Raw genomic sequence first — 20,139 nt, 5'->3', positions numbered from 1 at the left:
CTGCTGTGACCAGGGCCGGCTTCAGACAGTAAGCAAGATGGACAGCTGTCTCAGAGCTCTGCAGGGTGAGGATGATTGTCGGATCCTTCTCCAAGATGGCGGGTGACTTTTTTGGGAAGTTTGGAAGGTAGGGAGAGATGAGTTGCAAGCTCCTCAAGGGCAGCAAGTCTATCTTTCACTCCTATTGCATTTACCCAAGTGCTGACTGGATGTGATGCCCAATGGGTGCTCAAAGATACTGTGAACTGATTGATTTGTTTAGCAGATTTGCGGTGGGAGGGAGCTTCATTAAAGGGGAATAGTACGAGCGACGGGTAGAACGTGGGAGAGCTGCGTACAAGTTAGGGTTAGAAGGTTAGTTTGAGAGGAGCAGACTGGGAATGGGGATGTAGAAGAAGAGAAAGCAGGTGGAGAGTCTTAAATCCAGGAGTTTGTGCGTAAGGGGAGAGAAATGGATAGCTGTTGGAGATTTTAGAGGAGAGGAGGGATGCGTTCTGAACAGAGTTTTGATAAGATGACCTGAATAGAGGGGAGAGTTTGAGGATGGTTTGATGCCGGGAGACCAGTAAAGAGGCGATGGCAGTAATTCATCTGGGAGGTAATAAGGACTCGAGTCAGGGTGGCGACCTTAAGGGTGAATCGGGGAAATATTGCAGAAGAAGAACCGGCAAGATTTAGAGACAGAATGGAAAAAGGGTGTGTTGATGGGCACTGAGAAGCAGCGTGGTTCAGTGGCAAGAGCCCGGGCTTGGCAATCAGAGGTCGTGGGTTCTAATCCCGGCTCTGCCACTTGTCAGCTGTGTGACTTTGGGCAAGTCACTTCACTTCTCTGTGCCTCAGTTAAATGCAAAATGGGGATTAAGAGTGTGAGCCCCTCGTGGGACAACCTGACTACCTTGCATCTACCCCAGTACTTAGAACAGTGCTTGGCACATAGTAAGCGCTTAACAAATACCATCATTAGTATTATATTGTTCTATTGTACTCTCCCAAATGCTTAGTACAGTGCTCTGCACACAGTAAGAGCTCAATAGATATGTTGGATTGATTAACTGATTGATTATTGTGATTTTCATAATTCTGCAATTAAAATGTTGAATGTACACATAAATGTATATTCCTGACGATCAGTACAAGTAGGCATGTATGTTCTAGAATTGGATCTTTCGCCACTAAGGAGCCTTTTCAGTTACTATTTATGGAGAGTTTATTTTGTGAGTCATCGATCCTTCCAACCCATAGTCAGAGTTGTATTTCAGTGTATTATAGATTAGTTTGACACGGACTTTTCTTATATTCAGCAGTAGACAGCCACGTCCTGTGTTCCACAGTCCATTCGAAAGCATGCAGTAACATTTACAAAAACCAGGCCCTCTTCCCATCGTGAAACAGTTTGGGGATCAGACTGAGCACCAACGGAGTAGGGAAATGTCAGTGCTGATCTAAGTTCTTAACTCACTGTGACTAAAGCCTGATTGAAATGGCAGTGTTCATTTCCAATTTAACCAGAACTTGCTCACTGTGCCTAATTGAACATACCTGCTTCCTGGTACGTTAGACTCCCACTTTTTCCTAGAAAAAGTTTCAAAGGGGGAAAATGTACTAGTCATATATAATGGCAGTACTCAATTCCAACTGCTAATGGAAATTGCACTTACCGTACCAAGGCTGCTGAGAACAGATAAAAAAGTGCGTTGCCCTCTATAATTGGTTGTTACTGGCAGCTTCTGGGTATGCAAAATGGCCCAATATTCCCTCTGGTTGTTGGTGCTGATGTGTCTGATTTTACAGATAATTTTGGGGGGGGGTCATTGGTAATAAAAATGAAAACTGGATGCAGCAGGGTCTGACAGACTGCTTATGATTTTACATGGAGGTCTCCTGGAGTACTGATGTTAATATTTTGAAACATTCCTTTATACAGAACTGGGTTGGGATTGGAAAGAACTGAAAAAAATTGTCTCTGATCACTTCTCCCTCAGTTGGAAGACACCCTACATGCAGATTTCTCCGTTAAAGTTAGTTTTCTCCTTCATAATTGTGTTTGCTGAACCGTGATCATTACACAAGAAAATGGTCAAGCACGGAAATGATACCATACTCCAGTCCAAAATAATTGATGCAGCTTTTTCTGAGATTGGCCAATTATTCGGGGAAAGGTACCTCATATATCCCCAAAGCACACATCGCTAAGGATTTAGCTCTGATTAACGGTTCAGAAACATCATAACAACAAACAGCTGATGCATGAGCCAGTGTTAAATCTGTAGCCCGCTCAGGCTTTAGTGCAGTGATTTTATAGAACCACGATGATTTTTCTACTAACTTGGGGCATATATATCCAGATCAGTGGGACGTAACAATCAGATATATATAGATTATATCTGATTTCTCTTAGGAATTTCTCTTTGCCTGTGAGATCTCTCTCTTTCTCTCTCTCTCTCTCCCCTCCCCCCACATCACACACCAACCCCAGTCCATCAGGAACTACTGTATGATAATGATTACACTTCTGAGATCTAAACACAAGACAAAAAATGATTATGACTCATTTTGCAGATTTGGCACAATATTATGGACTGACAATAAGTCTGAGGATAATTGAGCAGTACCCTAGCCTAATCCCAGGAGATCCTCCACACACCCAAAGATTTTTTATTGCAAGAAGAAGCTTAATGCTATCATCAAATTCCACTATTCAAACAGACCAGAGGTCTCCTCATATTCAAAATCCTCCCAAATCCCATCTCCTCCAGCAAGTCTTCCCTGATTAATTCCCAGCACCGTAAATTGTATAAACCCATCAACCCTCTCTAGCATTCATCTCTAGGACTTATTTGTACCCATCCTCAGCACTTACGTATATGTGTTCATTCAATTATTTATTCTGACTACTCTGAAAATGGTTTTAGTTCTATTTTCCTTGTAGATTGTAAGGTCTTTGTGGGCAGGGATCATGTCTGCCAACTCTGTTATATTGTACTTTTTCACCTGTGAGCCCGTTGTTAGGTAGGAATTGTCTCTATCTGCTGCCAAATGGTACCTCCCAAGCACTTAGTAGAGTGCTCTGTGCACAGTAAGCGCTCAATAAATACGACTGCATGAAAGTGCTTAGTGCAGGGCTCTGCACACTCAATGCCATTGATTGATTTTCCAAGTGTTTAGTACAGTGCATTAAAGTGGGCACTAAATAAATACTATTACACACTCGGATGCACAGATAGACAAAGAATTTTTAAATAGAGCTACAAAGGCCAGTATGGCTTTTGAGATAAAATTTGCAAGAACTTTCAGCTTCAGCTTCAGTTCAGCTTCCCACCAAATTAAAGATCTATATTCCTTTAGTGATGTCTATCTTTCAACAGGGCTATGAGACCTCAACTACGTACAGAACACACATTCAGCTTCTTAAAAAATTTCACCAGGTTCGTTCTTGAACCACGCAATATTCAAGAGCAGGACAAGATTACCAATAATGAGGTCCTGGAATTCAGTCGCCTCACCGGTATTGAGGCAAGGCTAATAAGCAACACAGCTTCACTGGGCGGGAAGGGAGAAGAGAATAAATGAAGATAGGACTTCCAAGCAGCTGCTGTAAGGTGAATTGCAAAGATACAGCAGATCTAGCCTTAATTGTCCACAAAGGAATGCACTGATGGTTAAATTTGATCCAGGCATTTAAGGACTGGATGAAGAAAATGTATGACGGAGGACTCTGCAGTAAAGCATTATATGTATATATATATATATATGTATATGTTTATATATATTTGCCCTTTATATTCTCAGAAGATATCACTGATAATGTAATTCACACGAGTGCATGTGTAGCTGAAAAGGCCAGTGTGAGCCCAAAGTCCTGGTCATATTAATCAATCACTCTGTCAGTGGCATTCCTTGAACACTTACTCTTTGCAGCGCACTTTGCAGTGGGGAGATTACAAAACATTAGATTTGTTAGAAACATTCCTTGCCCACAAGGAGCTGATAGTCTAGCACACAAAAAGGTTGTCCCCTGGGATTTTTTTATTTAAATGGTATTTGCTAAGCACTTACTATGTTTCAAGCACCATTCTAAGCACTGGGATAAATAGGAGTTAATCAGGTTGGACATGGTCCCTGTCCCACATGGGGCTCCCAGTCTAAACAGGAGGGAGAACAGGTATTTCAGTCCCACTTTACAGTTAAGCTTACATATACCAGTGGTCAGTGGATAATAATAATAATAATGTTGGTATTTGTTAAGCGCTTACTATTCAATAGTATTTATTGAGCGCTTACTATGTGCAGAGCACTGTACTAAGCGCTTGGAATGAACAAGTCGGCAACAGATAGAGACAGTCCTTGCCGTTTGATGGGCTTACAGTCTGATCGGGGGAGACGGACAGACAAGAACAGTGGCAATAAATAGAGTCAAGGGGAAGAACATCAGCACTTTTCTAAGCGCTGGGGTAGACACAAGGTAATTAGGTTGTCCCACATGAGGCTCACAATCTTCATCCACATTTTACAGATGAGGTAACTGAGGCACCGAGAAGTGAAGAGACTTGCCCAAAGTCACACAGCTGACAGGTGGCGGAGCTGGGATTCGAACCCATGACCTCTGATTCCTAAGCCCATGTTCTTTCCACTGAGGCATGCTGCTTCTCAAATAATGTTAGTATTTGTTAAGAGCTTACTATGTGCAGAGCACTGTTCTAAGCGCTGGGGTAGATACAGGGTAATCAGGTTGACCCACGTGAGGCTCACAGTTAATCCCCATTTTACAGATGAGGTCACTGAGGCACAGAGAAGTGAAGTGACTTGCCTACAGTCACACAGCTGACAAATAGCAGAGCCGGGATTCGAACCCATGACCTCTGACTCCTAAGCCCAGGCTCTTTCCACTGAGCCACGCTGCTGTGGGATCCCCAAGACAGCTACTAATGGGAAGAAGGATATGGTCTAGTTTACCAGTAGGTGGTGGGTTACTGAGCAGTAATAAGAATGAGACCAAGAAGAATGACAGAAGCGAAAACAGAAATGGAATTTGAAGTCAGGTGACAGTCGGTTGGGGGATTATGTCAAATACTTGGAAGCCCCTCAGACAGATTAATGGGACATGTTCAGCTGTAATTAATAAAATTCTTAGCCACTCCTGAAAAATCTCAAACTCAGTGGGATCGAGTCAATCTATGCTCAAGTGACTGAATTCTTCACTTCAGCAGAAGTAGAAGAACCAGAACAACAGGATATCTTGTCAAACTCCGATGAGGAGTCATCTCTCTAAATATCCCTAAGATGGGCCAAATCACCCACAAGAGAAGCATTAACAAGCAAGAAGCTAGGAAGTATAGTAATTCTTGTTACAATGAAATGGGTACCTTCTTGAAAACCCTTGTGTTGTCAAAAATAATAATAATAATAATAATAATGTTGGTGTTTGTTAAGTGCTTGCTATGTGCCAAGCACTGTTCTAAGTGCTGGGGTAGATACAGGGTAATCAGGTTGTCCCACGTAGGGCTCACAGTCTTCATCCCCATTTTACAGATGAGGTAACTGAGGCACAGAGAAGTGAACTGACTTGCCCCAGGTCACACAGCTGACAAGTGGCAGAGTCGGGATTAGAAAAATGCACTGGGTCAACCACTGTTTCAATGGGAAAAAAGGAAATAAAGAGTTAGGGGGAAATCCCAACATGACTGACCTTCTTCTATATAACTGAAACAGTACTGTACAATTTAGCATGGGCCTGGGAGTCAGAAGGTCATAATAATAATAATAATGTTGGTATTTGTTAAGCGCTTACTATGTGCCGAGCACTGTTCTAAGTGCTGGGGTAGACACAGGGGAATCAGGTTGTCCCACGTGGGGCTCACAGTCTTAATCCCCATTTGACAGATGAGGTAACTGAGGCACCGAGAAGTTAAGTGACTTGCCCAAAGTCACACACAGGTCATGGGTTCTAATCCCAGCTTCGACCCTTGTCTGCTGTGTGACCTTGGACAAGTTACTTCCCTTCTCTGGGCCTCAGTTCCCTCATCTCTAAAATGGGGATTGAGACTGAGCCCCACGTGGGACAGGGACCATGTCCAACCTGATTTGCGTGTATCCACCCCAGCACTTAGTAGAGTGCCTGGCACATAGTAAGTGCTTAACAAATACCATCATCATCATCATCTCCCCACTCCAGTCCATATTTCCTTCTGTGCTCAGATCCTTTTTCTAAGAAAAAAAAGGTCTACCAATTCAGTTAACTGCACTCTCCCAAGCAGTTAGTACAGTGAGTGCTCAGCACAGAGTAAACACTCAATGAATACAACTGATTGATTGAGGAGGGGACTGCTCTGATGTGACCTTGGGCCAGTCACTTCACTTCTCTGTAAAATGGGGATTAAGACTGTGAGCTCTATGTGGGACAGGGACTGTGTCCAACCTGATTTGCTTGTGTCCGCCCCAGTGCTTAGTACAGTGCCTGGCATATAGTAAATGCTTAACAAATACCACAGTTTATTTTTATTTTACTGCCTTTTCCCCAAAGCAGACACTAGACAGCTGTCATCCGTTCCATATGCCACTAAGAAGTTTGCATCACTCGTATCAGACAAAGTGTAGAAGGTTTAGCTACTAATCCAGGTGATTGAAATTGTTATCATCTGGACAGCTTGGGTGTGTGAGCAAAAATATTTGCTTTATTCTATTTGCAGGTGAAAGGGACAAAATTGATTTCCCAGTCCTCATTTTGTCCCACAGAGCAAACCAAATTTTCCCTTGGAGTCACGCCTCCTCGACTAGGACCCAGAAAGCCCAAAGTAAAGCCCTCTCCACTCAAGTAGCAATTTTAAATACCTGCTCTTCATGTCATAAATCGGGTTTTATTAAAACAATTGTTCAGAGTTATATCGCTCTTTCCATTTTGAAAAATCAACCTTGAATGAGCCTCCGAGTTTGGCGGAGGAGATTCAATTTTTTACTTGGCACGCTTCAAAATAAAATCATTACTTTGTTTGCATCATATGCAATGAAGATTTTTCTCTGGAAAAATATTCTTTATAAGAACTAGTTTTGAGGGCAATATTAATAAAACATTACCTGAGGGATACTGATGTTTCTGAAATTGTGACATAATACCTGAAATGGGAGGCCATATTTCCCAAAGGTTATATTATACACTGCTATTGTTAAAAGTATCATTTTTTAAATACAGTTCCTATTTTTTAGCTTATAAGAATAGTATAAATCTCAGTTGAAGAGTTCCATGAAAGGTTCAGATTTTTTTTTTTAAATTTTCAGGGTCTTGTTTTTAATTTTTGAGTTTTAGAAGCACACCTCTTACATATATAGTCTACATGACATGGTTTGAGTTCAAAAATGGTAGACCGTCAATTACCCAGAACGCATGGCCCGAGACCAATCCAGACGTATAGGAATTTTATTTAACTGAGTCTATTTTCATAAGGGATCACTGAGTGTCTGAAGTAGCAATGTAAAAGCATAAGGAGCTAGGCTGAATTTAGTGAACCTTCTGCTGCTTTCTTGTTGCTGCAGAGAGCCTGGGGTCCCTTGAGGCCAGGTCCCCCAAACGTGGGGTGACTTCAAGGAGCCCACCCATATTTATTGAGCCTGGGGTTCTGCAAGTCTAGATTACTTAAATGTTCCATATTTATGGAGTCTGGACATGAGAGATTTAATCATTTTCTGATTTTTCTTTATGTTTTGAGAGATTTCTATACTCTTCAAGGGACCGTGCAGTATCACCGGGCATGAGCAGGATCTACGGGATGCATTTAATCTTGGTATCACCTTCCTTCCTCTTTAACCTTAGTTGACTTTACGTAACATCAGCAAGATGGGAGCCACCAGGTGCAACTTTTCCCAAGGGCTAATTTTGTCTTCCTAGTGCTCTCAGGTCCACTTTCTTGTCCTTCCCAGCTGACTACCAAGGGATTTCCCTCTTGCTCTTAAAACTTAATCCCACTACCTGTGCGTTAGACCCAATCCCCTCTCACCTTACAAAAATATTTGCTCCGAACCTCCATCCCTCTCATTGGTTATCTTTGACCTTTCACTCCCCCCGGTTCCTTCTTTGCTACCTGCAAAGAAGGCCAAGCGCCCTCCATACTGAAAAATCCATTCTTTGCTCCCACCACATCCTCTAGTTGTCCACATTTCCTGCTTCAATTCCTGTCCAAACACTTAGAATGGGTCGTATAAGCCCACTGCTCCACTTCCTCTCCACCATGTCTTTTCTCAATCCCCTGCAATCTGGCTTTCTCCATCACCATTAGACGGAGACTGTGCTCACCAGAGTCTCCAATGGGTTCAACTGTCCTACTCATCTTTGAACTCCCACGCTAACTATGGGAGTTTCATTAGGCATATCCATTCTCGCTGTATGGTAATTCTCTCAGGGAGCTCATCCTCTCACATGGTTTTGACTGCCACCAATAGGCAGTTGACATCCAAATCTATATCTCTAGCCCTGTCCTATCACCATCTTTATAATCTTCTATCATCTCTTGCCCCTGGGGCATCTTGACCTGAAAGACCCTTTGGCATCTTAAACTCAATATGTCAAAAAAAATCCTCCTTCTCTTCCCCTCCTCTTGATTTTTTTCATTACTATTGATAATATCATCATCCTTCCTACCCAGGAAATGTGTAATCTCCTTGTCATCTTTGATTCTTCTCTGTCATTTACCTCATGCATTCATTCAACCCCTAACTCTGGCCAATTCTTCCTGTATAATATTTCTTGTATCTGCCCTTTCTTCTCCATCTCATGAAACCTTCCTCAGTTCAAGCTCCAGAGCCTCCTGACTGGATTAAAGTAACAGTCTCTTATCTGGTATCTCTACCTCAAGCTTCTCCCTTTTCGGTCTATCTGATATAGATACAACTGTTTATACCCTGTTTATAAACACCATTTGGAATTCATCATTCCCATCCTCAAAAACCTGCAATGACACCCTATTTCATCTTGCATTAAACATAGACTCCTAACCTTTGGAGTTTTATGGCATTCCTTCAGGAATCTCCCTCTTACCTATTTACTCTCTTCTCCTACTACACCCCAATTTACACTCTCTGTCCCCCATCTCCCCCAGCTAACTTCCCAAATGTATCTTAACTTGCAAATCTTCTATTTCTAATCCTTTGCTCACACCTTTCCCCTGTATATAACTCCCTCAGCTCCCTCCTCAAACCTGTTAAACTACATCCCTCTCCACTTGCAATGCTCCCCAAAAGTCACCTCCAAAAAGCATTCCTTGACTGAGCTCCATCTTTTTAGTCACGCACCCTTCTCGGCATTCCCGTAGTTGGTTATTTCTGTATTTATTACATTGCTTACCTGCTGTGTATTTGGAAATTTATGTCCAGTTGTCTCTCCTCCTTAATTGAGGACTGGACCTGTTTTCAGTGTCTATTGTATGTTTCCAAGGGCTGTGTACAGAGATCTGCACAGAGTGGGCCCTCAGATGCTAGGGTTGAAAGTGATTTTATTTTTTTTAAATGGTGGGCACTGCTGGGGAAGCAAGATGAGTGTGGCGACTTTTGCCTTCGAATAACACAATCAGCATATGTGCAGGGAATGGGAGTGGTGGGAAAGGTAGAATGTGAGAGCCAGTACGGCAAGACTGTGGCCACTGTAATGGCTGCTGTGACTCTTGATGTCTAAGCCATGAAGAGCCTGTAATTCTGTTCCTCTAGCCACAGCACCCCACTGCTTTTGGTTTTTGGTTGGTGTATTTGTCCTTGGGTTTTATTTTGCTTTAGGATTTTATTGTTCCATCTCTCCTTACGGCTCTGTCCCCAATTCCCTTTCCACACTTGAAATCTGAAGATTGTGAGCCCCTTGTGGGGCAGGACCCATGTCTAATTTCCACTCAGTTATTCTTTCCCTTCTTCCCCAGGGTTTTTTTTTTTTAAAATGAATTTAGTTTATAAACGTTTACTCTGTGCCAGGCACTGCACTAAATGCTGGGGTAGATAGAAGACACAGTCTACAGGCCACATGAGGTTCACCATCTTCATTTTACAGATGAGGTAACTGAGGCACAGGGAAATTGAGTAACTTGCCCAAGGTTACACAGCAGACAAGTGGCAGAGGCCAGGATTAGAATCCATGTCCTTCTGACTCCCAGACCCATGTTCTATCCACTAGACAATGTTGCTCTTAGTAAATACTATTTCTACTATTACTATTGAGGGTGAAAGCTCACCTCCTCCAGGAGGCCTTCCCAGACTGAGTCCTCCCTTTCCCTCTGCTCCTCCTCCCCTCTCCATTCCCCCTACTCCCTCCCTCTGCTCTTCCCCCTTCCCCTCCCCACAGCACTTGTGCATATTTGTATATATTATTTATTACTCTATTTTGTCAATGATGTGTATATATCAATGATTCTATTTATCGTGATGGTATTGACGCCTGACTATTTGTTTTGTTGTCTGTCTCCCCCGTTTAGACTGTGAGCCCATTGTTGGGGAGGGATTGTCTCTGTTGCCGAAATATACATTCCAAGCGCTTAATACAGTAGTCTACACATAGTAAGAGCTCAATAAATACAATTGAATGAATGAAAGAAGGAAGTAAACTATGGGGCTAAGGGAGAAGGGAGAAGACAGAGAAGAGTTCATGTACACCCAACAGTTTAGGTGGAGACAAAGCAAACTAATCCAACCCAACCCCTAAAAGAGAAGGCAGAAAATAGAGGCAGATAACAATACAAGGCAAGGACAATATACCCAGTGTGCCTTGGCAAGTTCAGAGTTTCTTGCTAGACACAAAACAAGAAGAGATCGTTTGAAAAGCAAGGTAAGATGAACAGAAGCTGGAGCACAACCATTCCTTTAAAATGGATACTCTTTCTTTCCACTCACTCATCGATGGGCACGTGTACGATGCAGATACGGCTTTCCCTCAGTGTGGAAGGGTGGAGGCATGGTCTGGCCTGGCCAAGAGTGACACATCCATAGTCCCAATGGCAGCTTGCTGCCAAAGAAGGTGTCAACCGTGGTTAATTGATCATATATGGAATCGAAGCAAAGAAGGGGCGAAGAAGATGGAAATGTGCACCACCAGTCTTGTGAGGGAGGGAACCAGAATACCAGGCACGAGGAGATGGCTGTAAGTCTGCCTCTGCATTGCTAGATGCTGCTCTTTCTGCATGCAAAGCAAGTGTCAAGTCTCTTGCAAACTAGGGCAACAAAAAGAATCTGGAGAAGCGCCTTACATTTTGGGCCGTTCCTGCCCTCTGTCTTTACAATTAGCTCATTTCCCCTCACCTTTCCAAAACTGAGTCTCAGGGTGCATCTTATTTCTCTTCACGTGATTGTGGAATTGGAAGAAACGTAAATCATTTTCAGAATTCACAAATGCAATTAAGTAACCAAACCGTTTCACTTCAGAATTTCCACTTCTGTTGGCACTGTACCTAAGTGTGTGTTCTTTAGAGTCTGTGGCATTCAGCTGGGATTAAATACATGCTAAATGATAATCACCACAATGAGATGACATTGATATCTAGCTGTTTATGTATCTGCCATAGAGGAACTGAGTATAGAAAGCTTTCCATTTATGAATTGGCTTAGTTTTGTTACCGAAGACAGCAGACATCGTATTTTTCTTGGACTTTGAGGCCGCACCATGAAAAAAGAATGCATTATGTTGTTGAGGGCATAAAGAAACAAAGAACCCTGAGAAGCAGTCTGTGTGCATTTGTAAAACACAGATGCTTTCTGCGTGTGCTTTACAAATATATGTGAGGTAGCTTTGATTGAGCAAAATCATTATCTCCGGCACTACACGGCTCTATTTTAAAAGAAGCGTCATTGCAGAAGCTGGGATAGAAATGCAGAGGGGGGAAAAACAGTAGATTTACAATGTCACTGAATCATGCAAAAGGAAAAAAGGTAATAAAAATTTAAACAAGCAACAAAATTGTCAGTGCAAACAATTCTAAAATTATTCTTACCTTCTTCAGTCATTGTGTCATAATATTTTAGTTTTCCATATGATCCAAGCTCTACATCACAGTAAAAGACAAAGATAAGGAACCAGTAGTAATTCAAGTAATCAAAGTTTTCACATGTACTGAATAAGGTTTATTGTTTGATGTCAAGTTGTAAAATATATATATGTGTGTACATATTGTATATATACACATATGTATGCGTACATATATATATACACACACAACTGTATAGGTATATGCACACAGGCTATATGGCAGACAGCAAAATTTCTCACTGAAATCAGAAAGGTCACCTATAACATTGAATGCCAGAGAGAATCACATTTTTTTTTTTTGCAAAGGAGAGGTGGGGGAGGAAGGATTGGATTTCTTTTAGTATTTTTATATTTACAAAGGAAGATAGAGTTTTCTCCATGTTTAAAAGGGCTTTTCTCAGTTGAGAACATTTTTCCAAAGCAGTGGCCCTCCCAGTCTGATCTGCAATCTTTTCAGAAGGGACACTCAGAGGGCAATTGGGCATCCAGGGCTTTTCAGGGATCCAAGAGCAGATCGTGCATCTTGGCTCTGCTTCCTTGGGGCCAGGATGACTACATGAGAAAGAGGCAGGTTTCCTTGCTGAAAGAACTCCAACTGAGGCGTTTTCCTTCTCTTTCCAGCCAGTTTACTGAGCACACAATCACTTTGAGAAAAACGAAATATTATACGTGGCCTGCACCGAGAGGAGCCACGGAGTACTGAGTTGAGTTCTCAAGAGAAGGAGACAATTCCCAGAGACGACAACCAGGCTGTAAATAGTAACTAAAATAGCAGTGACTCACGGTACTAGCTGTCACTGCTAGTGATATGGCTGGTGGGGAAGGAAGAAAGAGAGAAGCAACCTTGTCCTCGTCTGTGAGGTGCGTGAAAGGATTCAGGCTGCAAAGAATATGGGTGGTGACAAATTTCTTGAGTGCTTACCGTGAGCAGAACACTGTACTAAGCGTTTGGGAAAGTACAATAGAGTTGGTAGACACATATTCCCAGCCCATGAATTTACAGTCTAGAAGGGAGGGGCAGTAAGAGGAGACAATAAAATGGCTTGAAACTTCTAGTCCAATATTCTTTTCTTACTTTATGAAATAGATGTATATTTGCATCAGTATATGAACGTGCTTTTAGTTTTCACTTGTATGAACCAGGCACCTTAAACCTATTTTTATGCAGTAATAATAAAACACTCACTCGTCCTATCCCACCTGGATTACTGCCTCATCCTCCTTGCTTACCTTCCGGTCTCCTGTCTCTTCCCACTCCTGTCCATACTTGGCTCTGCTGCTTGGATCATTTTTCTACAGAAACGTTCAGAACATGTCACCCCACTCCTCAAAAAAGTCCAGTGGTTGCCCATCCACCTCTGCATCCCACAAAAACTCCTTACCATTGGCTTTAAAGCACTCCATCATTTTGCCCCCTCCTACCTCACTCCTCTCCTTCTACCACCCAAACCACATGCTTTGCTACCCTAGTGCTAACCTTCTCGCTGTACCTCGATCTCGCCTATCTTGCAGCTGACCCCTAACCCATGTCGAGGAACATCCTCCCTCTTCAAATCCGACAATTACTCTCCCCCATTTCAAAACCTTATTGAAGGCACATTTCCTCCAAGAGGCATTCCCAGACTAAGGTCCCCTTTTCCTCTTCTCCCACTTTCTGCATCGTCCTGACTTGCTCCCTTTGTTCTTCCCCTCTCCCAGCCCCACAGTGCTTATGTACATGTCTGTAATTTATTTGTATTGGTTTGTCCCCACCCTCTAGACTGTCAGATCGTTGTGGGCAGGAAATGTGTCTGTTTATTGTTGTATTCTCCCAAACCCTTAGTACAGTGCCCTGCACACAGTAAGCACTCAATAAATATGATTGAATGAATGAATGAATGAATGAATGGTGCATTAAGGAGAAAAAAACTCCAATCATTACATGTTTGTGATTCTGCAGGAATTCACACAGATCTATTTTGTTAAAACTACATCCTGGAGGGCAGACATGGGTGTCCTAAGATGAAACCAGGTTCTGTGGAAAAAAACATGATCACACCAGGTTTTCACTGTCTTTTTTTTTTAATGGTATTTGTTAAGTGCTTACCTACACGCTCGGAACTGTCCTAAATGCTGGGATAGATAGAAGCTAATCTGTTTGGATCTAATCCATGTCTCAAGTGGGGTTCACACTCTTAATCCTCATTTTATAGATGAAGCAACTGAGGCAGAGAGAAGTTAAGTGACTTGCCCAAGGTCATCATACAGCAGACAAGTGGTGGAGCCAGGATTAGAATCCAAATCCTTTTGACCCCCAGGCCCGTGCTCAGTGACAGATTTTCACTGCCTCTTATTTTATGGCATAGAATGACACTGGCTAGGCTTATAATTCTTATATTTTCAAATACTTTCATAAAAATCACAGGCATGCTTCCCATTAATTGGGACATGCATGATATAAAATAACCCAGTCTTGGAAACAAGTATTGAAAATTAACCATCCCACAAATTTTCTTTGCTAGTTCAATTTGCCTCCCATTTATTATATAGAAAGTAAGAAAATCAGAAAAATGAATGATATATCATTCTTCTACTTGTCGGCATACAGAGGCCGGCTCAAAATTACAGACTTAATATTTTGGTAAGCATTGGAGTTTAGAGTGACAATTTAACTTAGACCCCTGTGTTTTGAACCCTACTGCTCGCTTTTCCTGAACTCCCAATAGAGATGTGCATTCGCGGCATGCAACTCCCACAGCGTATGACCAAGGAGAAATGAATAAATGTATAGAATATTAAAGGTTTATGATTTGGCTGCAATTTGAATTCATTCTGCTTACTTTCTTTGGGTGGAGGAAGCACAAATATGCACTCTAATCTCATGTCACATTCCACAAAGCAAGTAAGGCTTTCTGATGCTTTCAACATTATCTTCTTCTCTCGTGATATGTCAAAATCATGCCACATAACTATAGCTGAAGACATTTTGCACTAAAATACCCTGAGACATGCTTGGAAATGATATGGGTGGGCCAAGGGCACCAAACGGTTGTGGGAGAGGAGTCTGAAACCCTGCGGTTTCATGGCTGCCATGGAGCTCTTGATAGGGAGGGAGGAGGAGTATGGGATGGATGGGCAGAGTCCCCAGGGAAGTTCAGTGAAAAACAAAAATAGAACACCTGCAGCAACAGCCATTATCTTCAAATTGACAATAAAGATGCTGGTTGTTGCTTATTTTCATTAACTATTAATGCATGCTTCAGAGAAACTTTCTGATGTAGGCATATTAGGGTTTTTTTGTTTGTTTTTTTGAAGATACTTAATGTTAGATCAGGCTATCCGTGCTATAGACTGTAAGCTCGTTGTGGGCAGGGAACATGTCTACTAACTCTGGTGTATTGTACTCTCCCAAACAGTACATGCTCTGTGCACAGTAAGCACTCAATAAATACCATTGGTGGGTTGATTGATTTGTGACTTATTTTTGAACCCACTGCCTGGCACTGTTTCCTTGTGACCTTTCCTAAGACTTTCGGCACAACCATTCGGTGTGGTACACTTCAAGTGCTAAGAACAGAAGCATTAGGGTTGCAGTTCTGGGTCTCCTTCTATTCTCCATCTACATCCACTCCCTTAGAGAACTCATTCGCTCCCACGAATTCAATGCAGATGATCCCCAAGTCTACATCTCCAGCCCTGATCTCACCCTCTCTGCAGTCTTCTATCTCCTCCTGACTTCAGGCCATCTCCACTTCAATGTCCATTGACACCTCACACTTAACAGGTCCAAATCAGAGCTCTTCAACTTCCCACCCAAACCCTGTCCTCTCCCTGACTTTCCCATCACTGTAGACAGCACCCTCATCTTCCCTGTCTCACAAACCCTTAATCTTGACATTATCCTCCACTCATCTCTCTTATTCAATCTGTCACCAAATCTTGTTCGTCCCATCTTCACCACATTGTTTTAATCCACCTTTTCCTCTCCTTCCAAACTGCTACCATGTTGATCCAAGGATTTACCCTAATCCCACCTTGACTACTGCATCAGCCTCCTTGCCGACCTGCCTGCCTCCTGTCTCTCCCCTCCAGTCCATACTTCACTCTGCTGCCCGGATCATTTTTCTACAAAACACATTCAGTCGATATGTCCCTCAAGAAGCTCTAGTGATTGCCCATCCACCTCCTCATCAAACAGAAACTCATTACCATTGGCTTTAAAGCACTCAATCTCCTTGCCCGCTATTGTACCTCGCTGATTTCCTACTACAACCCAACATGCTCACTTTGATTCTCTAATGCCAACCTATTCACTATACCTCGATCTTATCTATATTACCGTCAACCCCCTCAGCCACATACTGCCTCTGGTCTGTAATTCCCTCCCCCTTCATATCTGACAGACTACCGCTCTCCCCACCCTCAAAGCCTTACTAACATTACATCTCCTTCAAGAGGCCTTTCCCAACTAAGCCCTCATTTCCTCTTCTCACACTCCCTTCTGCATCACCCTTGCACTTGGATTTGGATTCACCCACACGCAGCCCCATGGAATTTATGCATATATTCCAAATTGATTTTAATGTCTATCCCCCTCTAGACTGTAAGATCCTTGTGGGCAGGTAATTCTGTTATACTGTACTCTCCCACATGCTTAGTACAGTGCTCTGCATGGTAAATGCTCAATAAATATGATTAATTGGTTGATTGATTGATAGAAAATGTGCTTGTATCTGATGCCAAGTTAAGGCAGACTGGGCTGGAACTTGATTCCAGTATTAGAAAAGTTCCCGGTTGCTGCCTATCCCATTTAAAATTTATTTCACAGAGGTAGTTCTGTCAGATGGTAGAAAGACAGTGTTTCTGTCCATGTGTGTCTGGCTTGAGAGGGGCTGTGGTCCCTGGCCCTGCCCCCTCCCCCCCAGTTCCTGTCCTTTCTTGGTTTCTAGCCGAGGAATCCAAGCTGGAGGGGCTGGCTTTGTCAAAACCCGCCCTCAGAACACTCTTGCTGTCTTCGCTGCTGGGAACCAGGCTCCAAGAAGGCGCCATGGAGGTTGGGATCGGCAATCGACCAGGTACAGACAACTTCTGCCCCTCCAAGAGTCCCATATGGAGCTAGCACCACTGATAGACGTGGCTGGACGCAATGCCACTAGGAGTACAGGGCTGTGCCATGTGATACAACCCTAGCACAGACCAGTCCATCCAGCACAGTCCCTCAGCTGCCTCCACCCTCGCCCCCTCCTGTCTCGTCTTCCTCCTGGGCCTTACTGCTGTCCTGCCCCCATTTCCGGTACCCCAAACTCTTCTTCTGTGGTCCCGTTGTACTACACCACTATTATGTTTCTATTCTTCAAACTTTTATTTACTTAACAGCTCTGATGCTGCTGAGTGAGGTGTGGGGAGGGTAGGAGAAGGGGGGCGGGAAAGAAATTTGGGGGCAGAGAGGGAGGAGGGGACTGCTGCAGCCCCAGAAAGCAGAGATTACAAGGTGGGGTAGGGGTCAGGTTGGTGACAGTGGCATAGAAGCTTGAAATTTAAAGAACAGAGATAGAATAAAAGGCTGGGGGTGGGGGAAGTGGGGTACATGGGGAGTTGGAGACAGGGAGGTGAGTTCAGGGTGCTGACAGGGAGGAGAGAAAACCTGAGGGATCCAAGTCATCATCCTCCATTTCATGGGCTACTCCTCGGCCTCCCACCCGGTAAATTCAGGTTCAGTTCTGGGTCCCCTTCTATTCTCCATCTACACCCTCTTCCTTGGAGATCTCATTTGCTTTCATGACTTCAACTACCACCTCTATGCGGATGATTCCCACATCTACATCTCCAGTCCTGATCTCTTTCCCTCTCTGCAGTCTCACGTTTCCTCCTGCCTTCAAGACATCCCTACTTGGATGTCCTACCGTCACCTCAAACTTGAGTCTAAAACAGAACTCCTTATCTTCCCACCCAAGCCCTGTCTTCCCCCTGACTTTCCTATGGCTGTAGACAGCTCCACCACCCTTCCTGTCTCACAAGCCTGTAACCTTGGCATTATCCTTGACTCCTCTCTCTTTCAATCCACGTATTTAATCCATTACTAAATCCTGTCGGTTCAACCTTAACGACATTGCTAAAATCCACCCATTCCTCTCCATCCAAATGGCTACCACATTCATCTAAGCATTTATTCTATTCTGCCTTGATTACTGCATCAGCCTCCTTGCTGACCTCCTTGCCAATCTGTCTCTCCCCATTCCAGTCTATATTTCACTCTGCTGCCCGGACCATTTTTCTACAAATTCAGTCCATATTTCCCTACTCCTCAAGAACCTTCAGTAGTTGCCCATCCACCTATGCATCAAACAGAAACACAGAAACACTGGCTTCAAAGCAATCACTTAGTCCCCTCCTACCTCACCTTACTATTCTCCTACTGCAACACAGCCCACACACTCCACTCCTCTCATCCAACTTATTCACTGTACCTTGATCTCGTCAATCTCAACACAAACCTTTCGCCCACATCCTGCCTCTGGCCTGGAATGTCCTCCCTCTTCATATCCTACGGACAATTACTCTCCCCCCTTTTAGGGCCTTATTGAGGCACATCTCCTCCAAAAGACCTTCTCTGATTAAGCCCTCATTTCCACTTTTCCCACTCCCTTTTGTGTCGCCCTGACTCGCTCTCTTTAGGCATCACACTCCACAGCACTTATGTATATATCCAGAATTCATTTATATTAATGTCTGTCTCCCCTTCTGGGTTATAAGCTCATTGTGGGCAGGGAAGAAGCATCGTGGTTCAGTGGAAAGAGCATGGGCTTGGGAGTCAGAGGTCATGGGTTCGAATCCCGGCTCTGCCACTTGTCAGCTGTGTGACTGTGGGCAAGTCGCTTAACTTCTCTGTGCCTCAGTTACCTCATCTGTAAAATGGGAATGAAGACTGTGAGCCCCACGTGGGACAACCTGATTACCCTGTATCTACCCCAGCTCTTAGAACAGTGCTCTGCACATAGTAAGCGCTTAACAAATACCAACATTATTAATGTATCAGTTATATTGTTGTGTTGTGCTCTCCCAAGCGCTTAGTACAGTGCTCTGCACACAGTAAGTGCTCAAAAAATATGATTGACTGAATCATTGATCCAAGGAGGGGCAGGGTTACTTCCCTGGTGAATTCACCAAAGCGGAAATCTGAGGAAGCAATCTCTTCACGAGGAAAGTGATTTCTGCCCATCTGATGTGGAATCCCTGGATGGACTACAGAAGCTACATCCAGCTTCAACAGCAGTTTCAACAGGACCACCTCGTCAACCTCAAATGGTAGGTCAAGATTACCAAGAATAAGGTCCTGTAATGTAGCTAGATCACCAGTACCAGAGCAATAACCACAGCAGCACAGCTCTGCTGTGCAGGATATTTGAGAATAGAATGGAGGATAACCAAGTAGCTTCTGAATAGTGAACTGAAAGGGGACATATGCCAGCCAAGAGGGTAGGATACATGTTTCCAAGGCACAGTGAAGCCCAATCTCAAATGAAGTGACATAGGAGTGGACTGGTGGGAAAGCACTACAGCAGACAGAAGAGCCCAGTGGGCAGCGATCATGAGTGGGGTTACACTCCATGTGTAAAGAAGATCGGGATACCAAGAGGCAGGTTCAAAACCAGAGGGAGGGTCTTCCAACGCACGTAGTCATTAGTGCAGCACATGTTTTGGAAGGGATTGGTAGTCGTATTGATCAAACATGCACACGTGGATAGGATCTCATGGCCAATAGCAACATCTTACAAAACTAAACACATATAGATTCTATATTGTTCTTTTTATGAGAATATAAATAACCTAAACAACTATATTGAAGTATTCATCTGGTGTGGATAAAGGGGAAACCTTTCATTCACATTTTCTATGGTATAAGTGCAAATCAATAGCAGAGCTAAGAATACTCTCTAGGATATTTTAAACTTCTCCCTCTGTCTGCTAGTCCTGGAACACATTCCCTGGTTGGAAATGAGAGGCTAATTTGAAAGAAATCTTAAATAATCAAAATCAATACAGGTTACGCCAATTTGAATTCCCTGTAATGATTGGTAATTTTTTAGGTAAGATCGGCATGTATAGGTGTGCTTGCAGACCCACCCACTCCCTGCCATTCCATACTTTCTTTTCACTTCTTTTGACTATAACCT

General features: G+C 43.2%; 1 protein-coding gene across 6 annotated transcripts in view; it reads right to left on the bottom strand.

Annotated features, from left to right (window-relative positions):
• SLC24A2 (solute carrier family 24 member 2) overlaps positions 1 to 20,139 on the bottom strand; it is a 254,761-nt gene that overhangs the window by 76,696 nt on the left and 157,926 nt on the right. For 4 of the 6 annotated variants that reach the window (XM_029053758.2, XM_029053762.2, XM_029053759.2 and 1 more), the window contains one exon: positions 11,952 to 12,002. The exons of the other annotated variants lie outside the window; for them this stretch is intronic. In XM_029053758.2, the coding sequence (XP_028909591.1) occupies positions 11,952 to 12,002 (51 nt within the window). The remainder of the gene's footprint in view (positions 1 to 11,951; positions 12,003 to 20,139) is intronic. 6 annotated transcript variants of the gene reach the window in all.

Source organism: Ornithorhynchus anatinus, chromosome X3 (genome assembly GCF_004115215.2).
Source record: "Ornithorhynchus anatinus isolate Pmale09 chromosome X3, mOrnAna1.pri.v4, whole genome shotgun sequence".
NCBI classification, from domain to species: domain Eukaryota; kingdom Metazoa; phylum Chordata; class Mammalia; order Monotremata; family Ornithorhynchidae; genus Ornithorhynchus; species Ornithorhynchus anatinus.
Note: the sequence above shows the minus strand (reverse complement) of the source record. Positions and strands in the feature narration are given on the sequence as shown.